At 38.5% G+C, this 18,389-nt stretch overlaps 3 protein-coding genes across 7 annotated transcripts; all 3 read right to left on the reverse strand.

Moving 5' to 3' along the window:
• Nucleotides 1-89: 89 nt before the first annotated feature.
• On the reverse strand, nt 90-7,229 carry top6bl (TOP6B like initiator of meiotic double strand breaks). Of its 5 annotated transcripts, none has more exons than XM_020079046.2 (14): nt 7,091-7,229; nt 6,776-6,899; nt 6,040-6,093; nt 5,842-5,954; nt 5,464-5,547; nt 5,328-5,383; nt 4,618-4,689; nt 4,259-4,454; nt 3,415-3,538; nt 1,583-1,732; nt 1,356-1,477; nt 909-1,019; nt 610-708; nt 90-498 (listed from the first exon to the last, which is right to left on the reverse strand). In XM_020079046.2, the coding sequence occupies exons 1-14, from the start codon at nt 7,109-7,111 to the stop codon at nt 451-453; spliced, it is 1,374 nt and encodes a 457-aa protein (XP_019934605.2). In that variant the 5' UTR covers nt 7,112-7,229; the 3' UTR covers nt 90-450. The 5 variants fall into 5 exon arrangements, with proteins under 5 accessions (XP_019934605.2, XP_019934596.2, XP_069387469.1 ...); XM_020079037.2 differs by having other exon boundaries at nt 5,842-5,963; nt 7,091-7,228; XM_069531368.1 differs by lacking the exon at nt 5,464-5,547.
• A 1,191-nt stretch (nt 7,230-8,420) lies between these two features.
• tstd1 (thiosulfate sulfurtransferase like domain containing 1) lies at nt 8,421-10,739 on the reverse strand. Its single transcript, XM_020079404.2, has 4 exons — nt 10,526-10,739; nt 9,215-9,343; nt 8,759-8,921; nt 8,421-8,633 (listed from the first exon to the last, which is right to left on the reverse strand). Exons 1-4 carry the CDS (start codon nt 10,536-10,538, stop codon nt 8,579-8,581), a joined length of 360 nt encoding a protein of 119 aa, XP_019934963.2. The 5' UTR covers nt 10,539-10,739; the 3' UTR covers nt 8,421-8,578.
• A 1,045-nt stretch (nt 10,740-11,784) lies between these two features.
• LOC109624576 (LRRN4 C-terminal-like protein) lies at nt 11,785-13,952 on the reverse strand. The gene is made up of 2 exons (XM_020079359.2): nt 13,792-13,952; nt 11,785-12,956 (listed from the first exon to the last, which is right to left on the reverse strand). Exon 2 carries the CDS (start codon nt 12,952-12,954, stop codon nt 12,175-12,177), a length of 780 nt encoding a protein of 259 aa, XP_019934918.2. The 5' UTR covers nt 12,955-12,956; nt 13,792-13,952; the 3' UTR covers nt 11,785-12,174.
• Nucleotides 13,953-18,389: the final 4,437 nt, after the last annotated feature.

Genomic DNA, 18,389 nt, shown 5'->3' on the forward strand with positions numbered 1-18,389 from the left:
GCTGCATTACCGCCACCTATTGGACTGGCGAAAAAAAGAAAAGAAAAAAGTAAAGAAACAATAAATTCTTTAGTTTCCTTTAAAAAATAAATTTATTGATGCCATTGGGTGTTGCAGGATATTGTTACAGGCATTTACCATTTTTGTCTTGATGTTTGACAAACCAAACAATGAATTAAATGATAATAGCATCAATAATAATTAGTTGCAGCCTGAATATAGATCTCCTTTGGGACGGCTATCTTTTGAACTAAAATACATTGTATGTGTGTGCAACACACAAAGTATCATAACAACATCAATGTATTTTTCTTGTAATAAAAGGTTAAATAATTCTTCTGTCTTTTTATCACCAGCACATTTAAAACATCATGAATATTCAGTCCAGCGTTAACTGCTTCCAGAGGCTTCAAACTCAACACATCTCTTTAATGACAAACTCAGAAAGTCTCAGATTTCTGTCCTGGTGGGTCCATCACTCTCTGCCTCTTCCTCCATCTGTGGAAGTAATGATATGTTGTGAGATAAAGGTACCAAACCAGACATCTGACATTAATGAAGTGCTGCTATAGGAACTGGTTGTTATTTGTGAACAAACATCCCACTCACCTGAGCAGAGTAGCACCAGCCTCTAGGGGTGAATTTCCATGATGTCACCCTCCACAGAGATTCACAGAGGGAGGCCGACAGTTCATGGGTGTCACGCACCTGACAAACATACATCATGTACGCATTTGTGACTTCTGTCACATCATCAACATGAATATGAAGATATCTTTTTATGTAACAGGCCAATTTACAGTGTAGCTGTTAAGATCTTTGTGTTGTGTTTTTTCAAATGATCTTTTATTTAATATTTGACTATAAATATCTGCATGTTCATTTTAAAATTAATTTCTTTCTCACACCTTCATGCTGTTCAGACAGGCATTTCTGAAGTCCATGTTACTGCTGCAGCTCACGATACTCATGGACGAAGTGAGAATCACCTTGGCAGCTGAACGCAGCTTCTCTTGGTCCTGTCACATCGAACACATCACTCAAACACAAGCTATTAGAGCTCAGATACATGATCTCATTATTTACTTGATCTACAAAAGGTCAAGTTATATTGAAAAAATGACCACAACGATGTCCCAACCGGACATTTTCTTATTACTTCTTTTGACTGACCATTAGTCCAAACCCAAAGATTTAAAATTCATTAGTGATAAAAACAAAGAAAGGCATCGTATATTTCGGAGATTTGAGAAGGTGGCACAAGCAAATTGTTGGCAGTATTTCTTCACGAATTGATTAATGGATTAGTCAGATTCGCTCCAAATCCAACTTGTATGAGTGTGTGTCACGCTTGCCCTTTTCCTGCGGTGTTGGGCTTTCAGTGTTTTCTTTAGCTCAGTCTGCAGGGATGCTGTGACTGCCTGTCTGTTGTTGCTCAGAATATCCTCCAGGTGGTGCTCTATCAGAGCCTCTGTAGCTGTAAGAGCATCAACAAATTACTCTTGTATTGTAGCTATTGAAGAATAAATGAAGGGGGCTGCCTGTAGTGTTTTGTGACTCTGCATGACAGACTTTCTCTCACCCATGACATCAGAGAGCTGCGAGGTGAAGGGGTCGCTGTGCTGCAGGAAGAGGAAAAGCAGGAGTCCCTGCTGCATTGTGGGAAGACTTGATTCTTCCTCCTGGTTTTCTTGCTCTACTTCATACACAGTGCCACCATTGAGCACAAGATCTGCAGAGGATGATGAACATTTTTTTCTTTTAAATCAAGGAGTTAAAGGTACAGTGTGTACAATTTTGTGATATCTAGTGTTGAAATTTCATGTTGCAGCTGAACACCCCTCACCTCACCCTCTCCTAACAAACATGACAGAGAACCTGTGGTAGACTTCAATTGTCATAAAAACTCAAAAAGTGTTTAGTTTGTTCAGTCTGGACTAATGTAAAAATACATGGGGGCCTCCATAGAGAGGGTCTCCTCCATCTAAATATAAAGTATTTCAATATAAAAGACCTTTTCTGGGGTAAAGAAAACTACAATTGATACAATTTAGATGAAATGAACTAGTGAAAACATCATGAGGATTATTCTACATTAAATTTCTGCCAATAGTTCCCTTTCACCTAAATCTTACACACTGGACATTTAATAGAGGGAAACTTTTCTAAAATGCAAAATCATTGCAAGCCCACACTGGTGGAAAACACTGTTGCAATCAAACAAATGGGAGACACACCCATGGGTTGGGCAGATAATCGTTTCTACCATTTGGTTTAATAGGTCTAGTTTGAATAGCTTAATGCCACAGTAAACTTACCTCCATTAATGTAAGTGTTTGTGATCTTCTATCTGACAGCCAGACACTGGGGCAGAGTGCATTATGGGAATTTTTTTATTGTGAATGTATGAGCTATGTGTATCCCATGTCGAGCTGTGGTTTCTGATTCACTGCGTCATCTACGAGGGAGTAAAATACATATTGCAGTTTGCAGTTTGCGAGATGTTGGTGAGTTTTTAGTTTCATCATGATTTTACTTTGGCACAAGCGTTCATGCTCCCCTGAGCAGATGTAAGCAGGCTAATAAGATGGTGAACACAGTAACATTATAACTGCTAAAACACAAGCATCGTAGCGATGTGTTCATGCTGATGTTTGCATTAAGCAGAATTCATGCAGCGCTTTAGCCAGCAAATGAGCCAAAAACTGTTCAGTGTTTTGATTTAACTAAGATGGTATTGTAACCAGTTCATAATTATAATATAGTTTTAGTTTTGAGATCCAAATCCACTCAATGATTCTGATCCAATTAAAGTATGACAAACTCAAATACTGATTTCTGGTATGAAGCAGGATGAGAACCAGAGTCTCCAGTGTCGAAATCATCATCATCCAAATCATGGTTACTCTTTCTTCACCCCAGATTCCACACTACACTTCTCTTCTGTGCAATGTCACAGTGTGCAACAACACACAACACTCTGTTTGCAACTATTGTAAACCACTGGTGAAGTTTTTTTTTCTCCAGAACATAAATCACAGGAGACGATCATCATTTCCGTGATGAGTTACGCTGTTGTCAAGAAATGGAAATAGGCCATTCATGAGTGCTGTCTCTTCAAACTAATTTGTTATTCTGTTCTGTGTGTTTTCTTTGTTCTTCTTCCACCACCTTTATTTCTCTGATTCAAATTATGGGCTCTTTCATTCATTAACATTTTTATAACCAGCTCCAGGCCAGGGCTGTACACACACTCTCTAAACAATAACAGGTGGTGGAACTTACTCTTCCACTCAGACTGAGAGAAGTATGTCACTTTTATACTTTGTGCAGGAAACAATCCTGGGGGGGAAAACACTAAAATGTTTCCTGTCCTGGTGTGTTTGTACCATAAGTGGTTGTTATATACAGTACCTTTGTAGGAGGAGCAGTGGAGGCCGTGCACACTCAGTTCTTCACAGCCCAGATGAGCAGGGAGGTTTTGGAAGAAACTTGAGGGGCCTGTAACAGGAACATTACTGGGGCTGTAAACCAAAACATACACACATGTGAAGTCAAGGAAGACTAACTATAACCAGATGCCCAAACAACCTCCACAGAGTAAACACGGATGAGCAGTGATTTAACTCTGAGCTTCTCACCCTTCTCAATTTCTACTGGTGAGAGCAGACACCCTGAAAAGGAAACTCTTATCATTGTTAGTATAGTGATTTCAGTCTTTTGTTTAATTCCCAAAGCTTAAATGACCCTGTGTGAGGAGGGTTGACGGTTGTCACTCGTGAAAAAGATCCAGTGTTTGAGTAACATAGCCTGGAACTTGGAAGTGCTGGCCATCATCCCTGCAAACGCTTCCAGTGCACCCTGGAGGTCACACTGTTATAAAGTCACAGACACAATCCAGAGACCACAAAACTACACACTGCTCCTGACGCCGCCCAATGATAGTTACTAGCCCAGGAGGAAAAGAGGGCTGTCCACAAAGGAGGGTCAGTGCTTTAATCACTGGCGCCTCCAGTTGGCTTTCCAGAGTGTCCCTTGGCAAGAGACTGAACCGCAAATAGCCCCTGACAGCTAGGCTCACAGTGTGTGAATGGTGTCATAGAAAAAGCACTTCGTAATGATACGCTGTATGAATGTGTGTGTGAATGAAAATTTTACTGTAGAGTGTGTTGAGAGGTCAATAAGATTGTAAAAGCCTGAAATAAAACAGTGCATTTATCATCACATCCAGAATAATAATAACATCAGCAAAGGATATTTGTATGTGAGTGAGCTGGGTGGCCAGATTTGGGTACTGCAGCACACAGGGGCTAAGGAGTGTGACAGGCTGGAGACTGAGCTCCCCATACAGGCCTTGATCCATGGCTCGTGGTGGGATACTGAGCAGCAACCTGTCTCCCAGGACAGGGTGTCCTCCCTGACACCAGCATCCTTTCTTAACATACTCTGGAGGCCTTTGAACCCAAGAAGAGAAAATTACTTTTCTGCCGACAAAAGTAAATAAAGCACTATTTCCTCTATGATATGAATATGGAATATGATGATAAAACTAGTTTTCACTACACATTGCCCCCTAAAAGAAAAATAGCATAATAAATAATGTTAAAACAACATTACTGTGTGTTACAGGTGACATCCAAACTCAATGGCCTCTCTCCTTTCTGTGCAACTCTACTTTTGATTTTCACTCTGCAAGAATATGAACACAATGTTAGTGATTGATAAAACAGAGGCTGGTATTTCCATCCACCATTTAAAACAATGAGCTGCTGAATTACACCCATGAGGGATTAACTGGAGTAGTGAGATTTTATATTTGTTGTAGTAATTATGTTTTTACTGTTAAAGCCAAAAATGTTTCAACACACTTTAAAAATCGGACCTACTGCAAGAGTCTTTGTGAATGAATTTATTTTAATATAAAATTCTTAATTACTTCATAAAATAACTAAGCATTAGGTTGTTAATTACCATGTAATGCACATTTTCACATAAATGTAATTTGTGATTTTGTTTACAAGCATATTTGTTTTATCTGCAGTAGTGTTTTAAGTTTTTTTAAGTGTTAGTTGTACCGTTAGTTTGGATAGAAAGCATAATAATGCACATGAATTATCCATAGATATTTATAATTATATAATATATAATATTTACACTATTTAGTCAATTTTAATTGATTGATGTCCCTGTCAAATAAATACATAATATAAAGAAACAATAATAGAAATAGAAATGGTCAATTTTGAGATCATTTAACAAAAGGCAGATTCTCAACAATTACCAAACAAGAAATCTTTAATTAGTTTTCTGCTCTCTAGCAGTCGTACCTGAATTCTGGTTGGAGGGTCTGGTGGATGAATTTGTATTTGAGGTGGATTTTAATCTGTGAAAAATATAAAGAGTAAAGTTTTTGCGAACCAGATTTGCATATAACTATGGATAGGGAAACGGATCCTCTCATACCCCTGCATTAGCCAAGCTGAATGTGTGTAGGAATGTCTCTATGTGAGTTTTCCACTCAGGACCTAAAAGTCTCCTATCTTTCATCTGTACGGTGAACAGAGGTAAACAGAGAAAGACACGTTACTGTCACTTATGAGATTTGAAAGGAAATACACAAGAAATACACACAAATTAAAAAAAATGTTGGCTCAGTTTGAGTCCTGAGGCTCCACTTATTGCCATATGTGCCATTCTGGTCCAATTATAAAGAGCAGTAATGTGTCCTTGTACAGATACTGCATCACTGAACAATCCTCAATAAGCTGTGCTTAAATGTTCAATGATCAGTAATTATCATTCAGGACAATAGGTTGCTAGGAGGATGATTGTTGTTTGTACCTGAAAGGACAGGAGTAATCTGAGGGAACCATACAGTTCAGTGAAGACAGACAGCTCCTCAGGGTCTGGCTCAGGACACGGCCACGTGCAGGGAAACATGCTCGCCTTCAAATCTGTGAGAACTCAGGAGGCAAACCAAGGTTACGTAGAACACAGATGTTGTTCAGATGTCATGCTCTGTTAGGTTTGGGTACATACCAGATTGGAATGCTTTCATTTTAATCCCAGTGCACCAAGGACCAGCAGCTGCAACTGCACAAAAAAAGGAATACTGTTACAACACCTTGTTTTTTGCTGGGATTCTTTTATAATTACCTCCCTAAAGGGATAGTTCAAATGTCCGCTGTGATCCATGCACAAACACACGGCACCAGAGGAGAATATCAGGGGACATTTTGGCTAAAAACATGATGTAAATGATGTCGTTTCGTGTCAAATCTGAATGTCGGGGTTTACGGACACTTGGATAAAACCACATAAGCAGCATGGAGGCATTTTATGTTTTTTTATGTTTAAATGATCGGTCACTATTTACTTCAATTGAATTGGATTTGGCTGTAACACTGTTTACCCCTGAAACTCCAAAAGTGTTTTGTGGACTCGAACACTTCGCCCAACCCTCCATCTGCATAGTGGTAGATAATGAGTGAATTTTCATTTTGGGTAGAACTGTCCCTTTAAACTACAATCCACTCAAAGCTACTGTCGTTTTGTCAGTAAGGCATATTCACAGATTGGTAATAATATAAATGTGCTTGCTTGAGGTAACTCAATGTAACAGAGCCTCTTTCTACTATTTAAACCGGCGATAAGGGAATGCACAGTTTAAGATCAACCTCACATTTGATAGACAACATGGACCCCCAGTGTAAACCCCAGGTTAGTTCACACTGATGGGACGGCTCATGATGTGGGTTGAATGGTTCACGCTCACCTGTGCAGTTTAAACTTTGAGCAGCAGTTTTGGTTTCAGTCCACAGAAGAACAACAAGTCCCCCTGTTGTCTTCACAGCACGCTGTCGCCTCTGCTTCCCCATGAGCTTCACCAGCCTCAACACCTGCAGTCATCACGACACCTAGCTCAGCAGGCTAATGCTACACATGCTAGTTAGCGTCAAGGGAACAGTCTGTATTTTACAAACTACAACCTGTGAATTCATTACAAACTACAACCTGTCAAGTACAAACAATCTGTTAAACAACAACGTTTCCAGCTAAAAGAATCAAATGGAAAGACTCAAGCCATTACCTGCTGTATCTCTCTCCACATGTTAGTAAACTACTGACACAGCATCACTGTGGTAGAGTGACTGCAGTATAATCAGACACATGTACTTTAATCATCAGAGGTAAATGTACTGTTAACTATTCTGTAGGAAATGACTACTGTGAGGTTTATATCACTGGTACCTTCAGGTAAAAACTGTATTTTAATGTTGAAGTTTGTTTGGAGCATTATTATTATTTATTTTATATCATAAATATTACGTAAATAAATACATGTTTTGTATGTATCAATAAAAATACTATATTTTATTATCTTTATGCTAAAGCTAATGGCAATTTGATTTGTTGATTACTTGCCTTTATCATTACTGATAATTAAGGGCCTGGAAATGAAAAGTCACACATTTAGTAATCTGGATCAATACCGTGAAATGTTGAGTGCTTTTACATGAACAATGACCTAAGAACTTATCTATATAGCTTCCAGTTAGTTTTCTGTTGGTAAACTATTCTTAACCTCAAGTCCAAGTAATTCAAAATTGCACTCAAGTTCAATAGTTGAGTAAATGTACTATTGTAACATTCCAGCACTGAAGTGTGAGAATTTTAAATTGGTGATCTATAAATCAAAAAGAAGTGACCTCAACTGGATTTCTGTAATTAAGCAGGATTTTTTAAAGCTGGGTCATGAATCCCCAATAAACCCGCTCAAACTCTGTAATGTTTCTTAGCATTAAAATAAAAATAATTAATGAATTGACTCAATGGCTCAGTGATATTTTCTGGAACATGGTGAATAATACTAATATATATATATATATATATATATATATAAACTTTTTGCAGCCCAGAATTGTATGTTCATCAGGTCAAAACTTGCGTGGGATATAGTTAAGATAAAAGTCCTGTAATTAATCAATCGGTTTACAGATTTTGGATTTAAAAAAGTCATTTTATATTTAATATTTATATTGTGATGAAAATGTACTTTCAGTAACATTATTACATAATCAGTACATAAACATAAGCAGATATATGGACTTTTGAATGTATTCATTAATATGCAGTATTTGTCAAAATCAAAGACTTCTATTATGGTACACACCAGCCTCCACTTAAAGTGTCCACAGGATGAGTTATTATTGTACAAGAACTACAGTTTTTTTATAACCATTTATGACCATTTAGGGACGTGACTGAACTGAAACTCACTAACTTTTTATGAGGCCTTTATGTTTGTTATCAATTTTATGCGACCACTGTGTGCATCTTTATACTGTGCAGGAAGTGTCTTTCAAGTTTAGCAGAGCTTTCAAGACTGAGCCACACAAATAAATGTAAACATTACCAAATAGCATGATCAATTTTATTTGAATTAATTCATACATTTTAAATATGAAAACAAAACAGTGTCAAAAGGTAGCAAATAAAATATTTCTCAATTTTTTCTCTTAAGCTTTCACAATTGCTACTTTTTATAAATACATATGAAGCATTCCTTCAACATGAGTCACTTCCCTTCTCTCTCAGACCACTCCCTGAATCCTCCAGCATAATTACGAGCACTGAAACACAAGGCAAGCAAGAGTAGTCATCATTACATAACAACTTCAAATACTCATGGTCATTAAAAGCAAGACGTGTGTGCTTGTGTGTATTATTTATAGTAAACATTTATTTATTTATTTACTTCATGTATCCTAGCTCTTGGGCCTTGCTCGTGGCTATTCCACCTCGCTTGCCAATTTGGCAGTGAAACACCAGCTCAGGGGCGTCCATCGGTGGCTTGGTCACTCCATACTTGGACTTGAATTCTTCTGGTTGCATTGCAAACGCAGCTTCGACTGTATCCACTGAATGAATGAAGGGAGGGATAGAAAAAAAAACTTTGAGATTACATAAAACATTTAGATCAATGGAAAGATATTTGTAACCTGAAGAACCAGACTACAGTGGAATGATGATTATCCAAAACGACACACTGGTATTTCAAGTAGACACATCAACACACCCAGAAGCTAAAGTCTGGTTGTGGATGATTAGTGGGAACCGTGAGGGGAAATAAATGAAATTCAGTAATAAGGATGAGATATATGGTTGATATCATCGATTTCTCTCCCTATAAATGAAAATAAAAGAATCTCACCTGGGATGTGAACAGATCCTGGAATTCGCCCTTTATCCACTTCACCTTGGGAGCGAACGTCAACCAGGAAGAGATTCTGGCTCTTTTCTAGAAGAGCTTTCAGATCCTCATAGGAGACCTCCTTGTTGACTGAAAATAACAGAGTGAATACATTAAAGACGTTGTAGCATGTGAGAAGCCTCCGGCCTGAAAACCCCCTAAAACTGCATCATTTATTCTTTAAACACAGATTAGACATCAAGTGATGAAACAGCCTGACACAAGATTTTAATACTGACCCTCATTTTCCTGTCATAGGTCATATGTAACTGTAACATGATACCTGCTGTGTGGCTTCCTTACACAGGTAACAAGCAAACAACCTGATAATTAGCAGCCAAAAAGTGACTGATCCATATTAAATACTCTTTATTTGCATATATATATATATATATATATATATATATTAAAACACAATTTATTAGTGTATTGTTTACACTATTCTTACACTCAGTGTGTTTAGGATTCACTCACAGACAAATATTCATATCAGGGGACTGTAGTTCATGGTGGATTTTGACATCTTCCTTTGCTCATAGTTAGTCCTGTTGCAGAAACCACCTACATTTCTGTCTCTGTTTTCAATCAGGATTTGCTGATAATGAGTGGAATCCATTCTTCCCTGAATATGAGCTCAGATAGTTTCCACACAACCCAGAGGAATTATATTTCCTCCCACACGATAAGTGGGAGTGATGTGACCAAACATCCCACAATTGTTTATTTTATATTAAAGTTAAAAAGTCTTCATATTTGGAGGAACATTTTGCCTACAACTGCAGGTATCGGAATATGTAGTAGTTTGTGTGTGTTTGTGTGTGTGTGTGTGTGTGTGTGTGTGTGTGTGTGTAGGTACAGCTCTCTCATGAGGTGGTTTGTTGTTGTTGGTTGCTTTGGTGAATGTGAACATGACAAGAGTTGCCTGAAGATGCACGTAACATCTGGTCTGCTGAGTCATTCTGAATCAGACATCTGTACAAATAACAAACAAGAGACACAACCTGCACAGAGACGACTTCTTATTTTTTTATTTATCTCATCAGCGCATGAAATACTTATAATACAAATAGACCCACAGTTAAAACGACCTGACAACGTAAATATACAATTAATGCAACCTGTTGTGTCACTGTTATCTAAACATACGTCACATAACCAGGCTGCTTGACGGAAACTCACTAAGTTTTATAAACCTAGTGTTTTAATATTTACGGTCATTGTTAAATAAGTAAGTTAAGTTTATTTCTGTCAGAGAGAGAAGAGCAGACTCACCTGTGTTCGCCATCCCGCTGCCGTCAATGTGTCGGCACCTACTTCCTCACATTGTTCGGTGGCTCATCATTGGTTGAGACACCGGAAAAGGCGGGACTTACAGTGAATGAATCCAGTTCTTGACCAATTACACAAACTTTCTGCTGTTTATAGTTTTTAGGACTTTCAAAATAAAAGTAGGGTAGATACCTGGATAGAGGAGGAGGAGGAAGAGGCTTCACCGAAGTAAAAGCAGCAAAGCGCTGCATTCAAAGGTGTCCAAAAGTATCAGAAGTAAAAGTACTCAGGATAGTGAATTAAAGATTTCAGTGTAATATTATTATGTATTCAGTATTGTACTGTAAAGAGGTTTCAGTTTTCCTTCAAAAATAATGGTATGATACCATATGAATACTTTTCATAAATCACTTTAAGACACACAAAGTGAAATCAAAAAATAATAGTAATAAAAATATCTGAATTGAGGCCAGTAACTCCTTGTAGACTTGGGTTAATATACACAATATATGAATGGATAATTTTTTGACAGCATAATGTTTATGTTGCATGGTGTTTATATTTAAAAAAGTTTAGTTGCACTTAATGTATATATTGCACTAACATATAGCACTTGTAGTTTGGCTTTTTTTAAGCTAATTGTACTTGCTTACTGAATCTTGCTGTTCTGGGTTTGTACCCTCGGGGTTGAATTCACTTATTGTAAGTTGCTAAATCGATAAAAGTGTCAGCTAAATGATATGCAATCTAATATTATGTAACATTCTGCTGAGTACATCAATAAGAAGCCCCTCTGTATTTCACAGTTGGTCATTTGTGTTATTGGTTATAATTAAATTTGTAAAGTTGAAAAATGAATGACGTTCATTGAGTGCTTGAGTGGATGTTATGCTTTCCACTGATGAAAATGGATGGGTAACAAATTTAAATCTAGAATAAATGATAGGAAAATAAAGATCGCAGAATTGGACAAGGACCAAAATTAGACTGTTGAATTAGACAGTTCCACCAAAAGCATCAATACACAAAAGTTGTTATCTATATTTGGAAAAATCATGTCCCATCTCTCTGTTTAGAGACTTACACAATCTGTAGTTTACAGTTGGCCATCCAATGCCAAAGCGCATTAAAGCTGTTCTGGTGACTTGGTGTTTCCTAATGATGACAACTCAACTTACATTATCATTACAATCACCAAACCAATTTGTATGTTATGAAATGTAGGCCAGTGCAAAACCTTTTGAAGCAAAAATTCAATCAAGACATTTCAAACTGTTTTTTTTTTATTAAAATAAGATTTAGTTAATTACAAACATTTTAATCATAAGCTATGGCCTAAAAATATTTACAATTAAATTTACTACAACAAATCTACAGAGGTTAATTTGCCAGCAAATGACCCTGCAGTTATTATCCCAAAATAACTCAATAAACTGTTGTTATTTGTTATTGTGCCTGTTATCCTGTGCCTGTTATGCCACAGCTCTTTCTTTCAGAATGATCACGTATCCACCCCTGAAACAGGAGCGTAAAACAATTTTGTGACTCTGGAATGAATCATACAACCATCCCGAGATGATTTACTTTTTTCATAATCACATCACCTCTATCTCTTGTAGTTGGGATGGATTGTCCGTACTGCACTTTCTGGATTACAGAGTTCCCTCTGTGCTGTAAGAAGGGTTCCCTAGACCATCAGTGGAGTCTCTTTTCCTCTTTTGACATATTTTATATTTCCATAGGATCACAGCTGTTATGGTGATAAGTAGCAGCAGGGCGACTCCTCCACCTATGATCCAGACCAGCAGGTTATGTTCAGCGGTTTTAGGAGGGTCATACCGTGCACAGGAGAACTCTGAGGGGCTGCTGTGTCCTGCGCTGTTCGTCGCCTCCACACAAACCTTGGTCCCAGGTTCCAAGGATCCCACCAACCCTCGTCGTAGAGCATCTCCATACTCCAAAGCATCACCTTCACTTCCCTCAATGACCACTCTGTAACCAGACACCACAGAAGATGGAGCGCACCACTGCACCTCTACCTTCCCCCTGTTATCTCCTTTACTGACTGGCAGCAATGCCTGGATGACTGGGGAGTGAGGAGGCTCATCTGCCCCACTGATCCCAGGACAGAGGCACCCGGTCTTCACTGAAAGTTGGGGGCAGGGTTCCTGATCCTCCAGGCAGGGATTGATCTTGCAGAGCTGGGGTTGCCCGCGGAGAATGGGAATCCTCTTTGAGGACGGCACTTCAGGAAGAGAGCTATTGTTGTCGTCATTGTAATCATCGATATAGTCATCGTCCGAGCCGGTCATGAATATGATGCGATGGCGTGTGATGGGGGGGGAAGTGGAAGCAGCATGAGTGAACAGGTGGGAGTGAAGGAGTGGTGAGGCAATCAGAAAAAAAAGAAGGTTCCTGATCAGTGGAGTCATCTCTATGGAGACAAATGACAAATGATGATGAGAATAACTTCCACAAAAATAATACAACCATAAATAAATCAGTTACTGTAATGGCGTGTTTACCCATTCAGTCTATGAAAAAAATAAAAACTCATAGATTTCTCATTTTACCTTATGGCCTATATAAAAATCAAGACTGGTTATAGAATTTAATGAAATGTAATAAAGAAACTGAAATCAAGGAGAGGTTAATGTGGTTGTGGTAACTATACGTCAAAGCACAGAAAAAAAAAAAAGGGCTTCGTTATAATACACAAGGTATGAGGAAGGTATCAATGATCTGCGGTAATACAAGTTCAATTTTTCCATTGAGGATATGTCAACGAAAAGAAAAACACCAAGTTTGTTGAGAAAAAAGTTATTTGGCCACATTCAAACTGATGGATTTCACTTTAGTTTACGGCCAGGATAAATCTTTGTGTATAATCAGACGTTTGCAATGTTCTGCTTTCCATCCTGTAAACAGCTTTAGATAAATAAATACTGAGTGCTGGAAGAAATAAAATACATCTATTGTGGTGACCCCATCAGAGCTTCCATTTTCTTCAGGCAGGAAGCCAGTGGAGTTCTGTGGGAACCCAGAACTGAATCATAACAAAAAAATGAATGTATTTCAGTGACACTTACATTTGAAAACAACTCCAAAGAAGATATGCTCTTATGCCTTCAAATGCTAACACTGATGACTAAATCTCTAACAATAACCACGTGATCATTCATCTGGTTTGCATCAGCACACGGATCACTATAGTTATGAAATTAATGTAAAACAAAGTAGAAGAAAAGAGGAAAAGTGGTTTTCTGTACCTGTTTGATGCTGATGGATCGCTAGAGTCTTTTCCTCGTTCCCAGTCTGTGTGCTGACACCGTGTGCTCACTCACTCAGTTCTCACCGTCTTAAGTTTGTTCCCTAAGAGTCTCTCTCTCTCTCTCCTCCTCCTCGACACCCCCTCATTTTCTCCGCTCAGTGCCTCTCCCTCCCCTCTTTTACTCTTTCATGCTCTGTCTTTTTTCACTCCTCACCTCCTTCTCTGTTCAACAGGGCCCCTGAACCAGCCATTGCTGAGCTTTTATATTTCTTTGTGTGTTAGATTTTTGCGACAATGTGTTTCTGGGATTTGGGAGCGATATAGGGGTATGTGTGTGTGTGTGGGGGGGGTAATCATGTGCCTGTCTTCAGCATGTCAGTATGATGAGCAGAAGCAGCATCAGCAGGAGGCAGGCTTGTGCTTGTTGCAGTATGTGTTTGTGTAATCTGTAGGTGCAGTTGTGTGTTATTCATAACTTTGAGGGCTAAAACTTCTCTCCACAGGTGTCCCCTGTGGAATGAGCGGGACATAAGGACACTTTATTGTGTGTTTATGTGTCCCCCTTTGAGGATGGGGGGTGAAGAATGCACAAATGTGTATTTATTATAGACAACCCCCATCCCCCCCTTCATGTAGCCACCATAGCAACAAGCTGGAGGGGAATGATAAAAGGCTTTCTATTTTCCCCATCCTTTTATGGGGTAAAGCTGGCAAAGCAGGCAAGTTCTTTCTTATTCTAAGTGCCCGCATTGAACACAGATGAGAGGAAAAGTACCAGCGCAGGAGCCTCCTTGTTTTCTAGCTTGGTAACTCAAATGATTACACAAACAAAAAAATCCCGGAGGCTTTTTTCTCAGAATGAATGCATTCATTTACATTTAAGTTGAGCATCTGTTTATTGTCAAGTTACATACAGTATATGAGGGATTTTTTGGGAGAGTTTGTTCGAGTAAAACCAGCAACAAAAAGCAGAGAGGGGGTTGTGAGAGGTTACACTAGCATCTATAAATCAACTTGTTATGTTCATGTGAAAGTAAACTGATTTAAGTAAATTATTGAGAGATGAATAAACACAGAAGAAAGACTTAAATATACACTTCAGGAAACAAGAGCACAGGTTAATGAAGCTGTTTTAAACACAATGGTTTACGTACATTGTGTGAATGTGCGTGAATATATTGTACATGTACAGACTCATTGTGTAAGAATCAAAAATGAGAAAATATGTCACGTACATAGAATCCTCTCCAGAATTATATAATTTAAAGCTGGGGGGCAAGTTTTTAATTATACCTCTAATATATTTCCACACATGCAAAACACATTGTTTGAACTCGCAGAAAAATGCTGAAATAAAATGACCCATAATTTCGAGTGGGGCTTGAGCTGCATGTTGATTCTGGTAAACAAGTGTCACAATTTGGATTCCTTCTCAAGTGTAAATCTGTAACACACATGGAGGGCAAATGGCATCTCTTTCTCTGGGCTACGTGACACTCAGAGCCTTGATGTCCTGTCTCCTGTGCTGAGTGGCTACATTGAGCCTGATGTAACGGAGATAAACCAAAGTACGATTTCTCTTCCTGAGGCAAATCAAACTTTTTAACTGACCTACTTCCACATGAAGCCCAGTTTTGGATGTTAGGGGACCACAACAGTCGGGGGTTTTTAAGTATTGTTTGTGGGAAAATGTGTTGGTTGTTTGGTCCGTCCAACACGTGGGGTCTGTTTCCATTTGTCGCAGACATTCATGGTCCCAAGAGAATGAAGCCTCTGACGTTTCCATGACCACCATGATGTTGACATTTCTTGGTTAACACTGTAATATTTCAACTGTTGCATGGATTGTCTATAAATTTGGAACAGACATTCATGGCTCCCAGGCAATGTATCACGATGATTTTGCTGATCCCTTTAATTTTCCTCTAGAACCAACATGAGGTTGACATTTGTGGTTTGCAGAATAAAATCTCATCAACATTACATGGATGCAGATATTTTTATCCCTGGCAAGAGGAATTGTAGTAGTTTTGTTAATCCCCTGGCTTTTCAGCTAAAGTTTAAACTTTAGTTAGTAAATAACAGCAAAGGAGACAATCGTACGCCTGGTTGTATGTTTATCAAGAGTTAAACCTCTTCAAAGGATTTATGTATCACACATGAGTATCAAAAACATGTATTTATATATATATATATATATATATATATATATATATATAATATAACGTATATATTCTACAGTGTAAATGGGTGGCAGAGAGGAGTTGAGTCTCCTCAAATCTAATCTCTTCTCTACATCTTTTTCAGCTTCAAGCTTCCAGTTGTTTTGGCTGCATGAATCAAGCATCTCCTCCAGCCTGCCTGTCCCTCTGTCCACATCCAGGAGCTGATAAGTCTCTGATGATAACCCGCCTGTTACTGGGTGGTACAGGTTGCTGTGACTTATCACACATTTCATGATTCATTTCAACATTCATTCCTGAATGAGACAATCCGTCTCCAGGAACTCTGCGTTCAACTTTTTCACCACAGACATTTCCCACACAATTCCAGCACAATAATAGTTGTTTGGTATTTCATCTTCTAACTGTAATTAGCGTACAATATTGTTGTACTATTGGGTTCAGGACACTAAATCTCACTCTTGTTCAAATTAGGGAAGAGGACTGAGTAGAGACAGGAGTGTGAAATATTCGAACTGCAGCATCTTAGAAAAACTACAGCCTGGATTTTGACAATGTTTGTTGAAAGCATGGGACACGGGCCAAGAAAAAAACCTATTAAATTCTGGCATGGATCCATCCTTTAACATTGTGTTTTTTTTAGCAACTTCCCAAGGAAATATTCACGGACTTAGATGAAAAAAGCAGACATATTTAGATGGCTGATATCTATGAGTGTGTGCAAATTGTTGTGGCTTGATTTACTAAAAGGGACTTTTTTTAGACAAAAATCTAAAATGTTGTATGGTAAAAATCTGTATGGTAAAAATTTGGCCAAAAAAAAGAGGCAGATGTGGGGACTTCCAGGATAAGGCCCTTGACAGAGGGGTCTACTCTGAGTTCCATTGTAGTTTTTTATATGTTATAGCTTTGAGGATTATGTCCTCATCACTTCACACATAGACACTGGACTACTTCACCTCTCAACTTATTCTTATGTTGTGTCATAAACAGTATAGTGTGTGGGACCAAAGATTATTCACTATAACTCATGATCATGGCTTGTTGGGTCATTCCAGGGTGAATATGTGAACACACCTCTCACATGAAACCAAGCACAGCCCAGGAGGCTGACACACAACTGTGAACAGATTGTATCACTGATATGATTCACAGTTTTGTCTTCAATTCCCAACATACCCTCATGCACCAATGAGTAAAGAGGTCACGGTGGTCACACTTGAACCTCACAGTGGATTACATGTAAGTGAGGAGACAGTGCTCATTACTGTATTAATAGGATGTTATGAGTTTGTCAGTTTAAGGCCAGAGTGCTGGAGTTTTGCACAGACAGTGGTTCTTTTGCCCCAGGGGAATAAAGGAAGCCTAAGAGTGTGAGTCATATTACCAGAGATGTCTTCCCCACCATTCCCTCTCCCACCATCACAGCAAGTTTGAGCACGCTGCTGGAGAATGAATGAGACAACCTGCACATATCATCACCATCATCTTTTGATAGTCACCAACAGAACAATTTCCCCACAGTGTTGTAAATTCTTAGAAAACCTAAATACTTCTTAGCGTAATGTAACCTCAATCAGTTTATAAAGTTAACACAAAAACCCTCCACTTTAATCTCCCCTCACAAAGGACTCAGACGTGTGGGCCTCTCTCGGACGCTCATTCCTTCTGCTACCCACACCTCTCTGAGGATTTAAAGTATTCCAAATTAAACAGGAAGCACTACCATTGGCTGGATCCATGACACTTTTGACCCCTCATTCATTCATAAGGAATCCCGGGGTAGTGTTATAACCAGACGTTTTGGGACCGCTATTTTTAGACATGGAGCCAGAGGGAGCAATGCGATTTTACTGTTCCTCAAGAGGCTAATTGGAAACAGCCATGGGTGATGAAGCAGCTCGGTCTGATGACAAGGTCTCACATTCCTACATCACAAAACATGTTTGTATAATTATATAATGTAAAGAGTGCGCTTGTCAGAAAATATTCTACAACAGGTGGAATTCAGTTAAAATCCTCCCTGGTGACGTGAATATCCATAGATGGTAATATAAACTTTTGATAGGGAAGGGAAAAGGCTTAAGACAAATTCATGGGTCCTTTTAATGTTACAAAAAGAAAAAAGTGTACTATAATGTATTTAAGATACTACAAGTCATCACATGTTGAGATGTCGCAAATGTTTTCTGCTGAGCAACTGTGTCACATTTAAAATAGATTACACAATGGTGGATAAGCAAGGTGTGGGTTGGCAGTCTGAATGCTGGACTAAGGTTTGAATTGTTCTTTTACAGACACTTTTAAGAAAAAATAAGCTCTTATGTGGAATATAGTTTTGTTAATTTAAGCCAAGTGTGTTAATGATTTTTTTATGTACTATAAGCACAGGATGATTATGATGGGAATGCTA

Source organism: Paralichthys olivaceus, chromosome 9 (genome assembly GCF_024713975.1).
Source record: "Paralichthys olivaceus isolate ysfri-2021 chromosome 9, ASM2471397v2, whole genome shotgun sequence".
Classification (NCBI taxonomy): Eukaryota; Metazoa; Chordata; class Actinopteri; order Pleuronectiformes; family Paralichthyidae; genus Paralichthys; species Paralichthys olivaceus.

What these genes read in the sequence shown, in the direction of transcription:
- top6bl (XM_020079037.2), bottom strand. Translation starts at nt 7,111, where the DNA reads ATGTGGAGAGAGATACAGCAG. An exon ending in CCTGTCTGAACAGCATGAAG is followed by an intron (nt 709 to 908) that starts GTGTGAGAAAGA and finishes TATGTTTGTCAG; the next exon opens with GTGCGTGACACCCATGAACT. An exon ending in GCTGGTGCTACTCTGCTCAG is followed by an intron (nt 499 to 609) that starts GTGAGTGGGATG and finishes TTACTTCCACAG; the next exon opens with ATGGAGGAAGAGGCAGAGAG.
- LOC109624576 (XM_020079359.2), bottom strand. Translation starts at nt 12,954, where the DNA reads ATGACTCCACTGATCAGGAACCTTCTTTTTTTTCTGATTGCCTCACCA.
- tstd1 (XM_020079404.2), bottom strand. An exon ending in AGGATCTGTTCACATCCCAG is followed by an intron (nt 8,922 to 9,214) that starts GTGAGATTCTTT and finishes TCATTCATTCAG; the next exon opens with TGGATACAGTCGAAGCTGCG. An exon ending in CAAGAGCTAGGATACATGAA is followed by an intron (nt 8,634 to 8,758) that starts GTAAATAAATAA and finishes CTTGTGTTTCAG; the next exon opens with TGCTCGTAATTATGCTGGAG.